Consider the following 4,405-nt stretch of genomic DNA (forward strand, 5'->3'; position numbering starts at 1 on the left):
CATAACAAAATTATGCTTACCAGAATAAGGTTACCAATCAAATCATCATGTCACATGTACAATTTGTGACTGGTACGCTGCTTATTTCTGCTGAGCAGAAATGTGCTTAGCATAATTATCTGCGTAAGCAGCTCTATGAAATTGGGCCCTTCCAGAACGGCTACAACTCTCAGCAGTTTTTGCTGTTTGTGTATATAGGCCCCAAATGGTGTTTACGTAAAACAGATTATAATATAAATCAGATTATAACGCAACGCAATTTGTAAGTAATCTACCCTTGAACTTGACCGTGTAACAATGGAGTCGGCAATACTAGGTTGTTCCAACCACTGACGTCACAAACACAATCACAATGGACGCAGATTTGCATTGATCCATTTTAATCAGTTTATCCCTGTGCAACCTTTACTGCAATTCTTTATGTTTGACCGATTAATCAATATTTTAAGGAAATACAAATCAATAGTATTGTTTCAAGTTAATACAGCTGTTTTTAATACAAACGTGTGTTGGTAGCGTGATTTGGTCTGTGCAATACGTGTTTTGGTTTGTACGTGAGAGGGTCATAAACACGCAGACAGGTCGGTGGAATGCAGAGTTTATAGCCCAGCGATCATTGCTGCAGGTATTTTTTTGTTATTCGTATAATTTGTAGTTAAAGACAGTGAACACTATTGGTAATTGTCAAAGACCAGTCTTCTCACTCGGTTTATCTCAACATAATATGCACAAAAAAACAACCTTGTGGAAATTTGAGCTCAATCGGTCGTCGAAGTTGCGTGATAATAATGAGAGAAAAAAACATCCTTGTCACACGAAGTTGTGTGCTTTCAGATGCTTGATTTCGAGACCTCCAAATCTAATTCTGAGGTCTCGAAATCAAATTCGTGGAAAATTACTTTTTTCTCGAAAAGTACGTTACTTGTTTAATACTACCAACCTCTTCCCATTACTCGTTGACAAGTAATGATTTTGAGTAATTACCAATAGTGTCCACTGCCTTTAATGTTTTTAGGTTTGACAAAGATTACCAACAAACGGTCTTTAAGGGACGTTACGTATCCCAGTGTACATATTATTTGTTTTCTCTTGATGTGGAGTTATACTACTCCGTTTGTTCAACAACAAACATCAGCAACAAACATGATTATCAATAATAATAAACAAGACTCATAAAGCGCATTTTACAAGATACAATGCGCTGGTAAGAGAGCTACGAAAAAGTAAGTTTATGAGCGAGAAGAGACTAGTAAATGTGTTTTTAATTTACTCTTGAATGTCTGGACTATGTTGGCGTTTCGAATATGATTTGGTAGGGGGAGATTCAGCATTGGGGACCAGCGACTGAAAAGGACCGGTCCCCTGCCCATTTGTGAGTGCGAGGGATTGTTATGATTCTGGGTGGAGCGGAGACCATTCCAGTCAAGTTTGAAATTTAGAGACTGTGTGATGTATTGTGGAAGTACTGTGCTCTGTGCATTCACTGATGTTTTGAAAACAAGCTCCAATAAATACTGCTATAGGTTTTCTCGGTCAATTTCGACAAATGAGCGGCCAATTTAACCACCAAGCTATTCTATTTCGCGTGAAATCGAATGCTACTGAAAAGGGTCATTCGATTTCGTTTTATGACTAGTCAAATGTAATGTTGCGTCATTCGATTTAGCAAAATAATCATTCAATTTAGCTATTCGTCAAAGCAGCATTCAAATTCGCAGACGCTTCTTGAAGCGTGTGTGTCACGAAAAAGAATGACGCTACGCTAAATTGAACAGAGAACTAAAGGGATTTGACTCAACTCAAAACTAAATTGAATGGCCGAATTCTGAATTTTAAACGCAGTTAACAACTGTAGAGGCAAAACAGCTTTAATTCGAACGCATGAAAATGAAACTGACTGCTCATTTGTCGAATATGACCGAGAAAACCTATATTATAAATAATATGAGCAACCTATTGTTTATTCGACAATTTAACAAATTATATGAACATAAACATAGGCCCTAGACTTTGACCTCATAAATTTGCAACTGGATATCGTGTATATTCAAGTCTCATTTCAAATTAATTCCTTGAAAAATACACAAATACAAATCAACAGCTCTTCATTTGTTGTTACCAAGTAAGTTCTACGCTTACAGTTGTTTTTTAAGCAATTACAATAGTGTCCGATATATTTAAACTCACAGCTACAGGCATGCGTCTTGAACACCCAGCAGGTGAACATGTGCGCAATACAAGTATGTGTTATTACTACGTTTTTAAAGCGGAAATGACGTCACGCGCATGGCAGTTAATCCATACTTTATCCATCATTTTGTAATTTGTCATTTTTTCCCCTTGATATTCCTTTAGAGTGACCTCTGACCTCTACCAATACCGTCACCATGGCGAAGTTGAATTTCACATTAGTGTTCCTTCTAGTTTTTTTCTGCATTACTGCGAATGTCTTGATTCTCTTCGTAACGGACTGGGCACGGGAATTGAAATACTGGGAAGCGAAATTTGAGGCCGAGGTTGAGGAGTTAGCCTCTCGAGCCCTAATGTTGAGTGATGTACGGCCGCCATTGAACAGCAAAACCACTATAGTCAAGCATGACGCAATACGAAATGAGGTTGAGCATCCCTATTCATTCAAGGTCATCAGCAAATCTCCCGGATGCGAAAGTGTCTATCCCACTAAAGGCAATGTGTTTCTACTCATTTTGGTCGCATGTCGACCCAAGGAAATCAAAGATAGAATTCTTATTCGGAAGACATGGGGTAAGGTCAAAGTTCACAAGAACAAACCAATATTGGTGAAGTTTTTAATAGCCTTGCCGAGTAACATCCTTGAGAGAAGTCTAGTCGAAGACGAGATCGCAGAGTACGGAGACATCATCCAGGGCGACTTCATAGATTCTTATAAAAATATGACCTTAAAGGTGTTGATGGGGTTAAAGTGGGCGGGGCTTAAGTGCCCAAACGCCACCTACGTCATGAACTTAGACTCTGACATGTTTGTGAACGTGTACAACCTCGTGACGTTATTGGAGACTTCCCCGCGGGAGAGATTCGCAATTGGGCACTTAATAGAGAATGCCAAACCGTTCCGTAAAAAGGACGCCAAGTGGCACACGCCAGTGGAAATGTACCCTGACCAATATTATCCGCCATATTTAAATGGGCCTGCCTACGTCATGTCAGGTGACCTGCCAGGGCTTATCTTCAACGCGTCTTCGCAAGTGACGTACTTACCCTGGGATGACGTGTTCGTCGGCATCGTTATGAAGAAGATTGGAATCGAACCGTTAAGCGGAAAACATTTCGAAGATTACCCGAAACTTGATAATACTTCAGCTATACTGAACGCTATAAAAGGAGGGATAGCAACACACGTGGCACATCAAAATGAACCAAATCCAACGTTATCAGAAATATGGAAGAATGTATCTAAAAGTATCTTTATTAATTAGACCGTAGGCGTTGGCACCATCCAACTTCAATCTTAGAGATTAACTGATAATTTTAAAAACAATTTAAGGTATCGTGACCGAACGGATGTTAAGAGCACTGAGTTTAAGCTCTTGTATTGTATTTTTGTTCAGCAGAGAGTTTTCCCTTTGAAACAATTATTTGGCCCACATTTGATAAAACTGCAAGCGATTTTCAAAGTCACCTGGAAATAGATTTTTTTTTCTTTCAAGCATAAGAGTATATGCTTACGAACAATAACACATTTTTTTTTAGTAATTGTTTGTCACGATTTATATGTTTAAAAAATATATAAAGTTGTTTGGGGGGCTGACTCTGCCTACCCCTTTTGTGACGTCAATCGAGGCAGACTTTGCCTGCAATGCGTATAGTAAACACAAAGTACATATACGGCCAAGTCGTGAGTTGGTACATTTCAAAAAGTGTTTTTCTGCATTCAGCAGCAATACACCTGGTCGGCATTAACGGAAAAACAATTTTTTTTCTGTTTTGCAACGTACAAACTCACGACTTGGTCCGTACATTTACTTTGCAATTGTGTTTACTCTACGCATTACAGGCAAAGTCTGCCTCGATTTACGTCACGAACAGTGCCCTTTCGGGTCGGGGTCTACTCTTAAATTTGTAAATAACATAAGGACTGATTTTTTAAAACCTTAGTTAACTGTTTATTCACATTCCACTCATCAAAACACATATATTAGTGACAAAAGCTTTATTTTGAAAAAAAAAACTTCCAGGTGACTTTCAATATTTTTTGAAAACATTATTTTTGTCGAAACTGCTGGACTAACCCCATGTGAACTATACAATTATAGGGCAGCATTTCATAAACATTCTTTGATATGATTACCCTTTGTAATTTGTTTTTAATTTGAGGTCAACATTTGATAAAATTCCTTGTGATTTGTCCTTTTGTTGGGACAAATTT

The 4,405-nt window shown here is 38.2% G+C and overlaps 1 protein-coding gene across 1 annotated transcript; it reads left to right on the forward strand.

Annotated features, from left to right (window-relative positions):
- Nucleotides 1-548: 548 nt before the first annotated feature.
- Nucleotides 549-3,455, forward strand: LOC139943504 (beta-1,3-galactosyltransferase 5-like). Its single transcript, XM_071940328.1, has 2 exons — nucleotides 549-625; nucleotides 2,356-3,455. The coding sequence occupies exon 2, from the start codon at nucleotides 2,388-2,390 to the stop codon at nucleotides 3,453-3,455; it is 1,068 nt and encodes a 355-aa protein (XP_071796429.1). The 5' UTR covers nucleotides 549-625; nucleotides 2,356-2,387.
- The last annotated feature ends 950 nt before the right edge of the window (nucleotides 3,456-4,405 follow it).

The sequence above is a fragment of the Asterias amurensis genome, chromosome 10 (assembly GCF_032118995.1).
Source record: "Asterias amurensis chromosome 10, ASM3211899v1".
Lineage (NCBI taxonomy): Eukaryota > Metazoa > Echinodermata > Asteroidea > Forcipulatida > Asteriidae > Asterias > Asterias amurensis.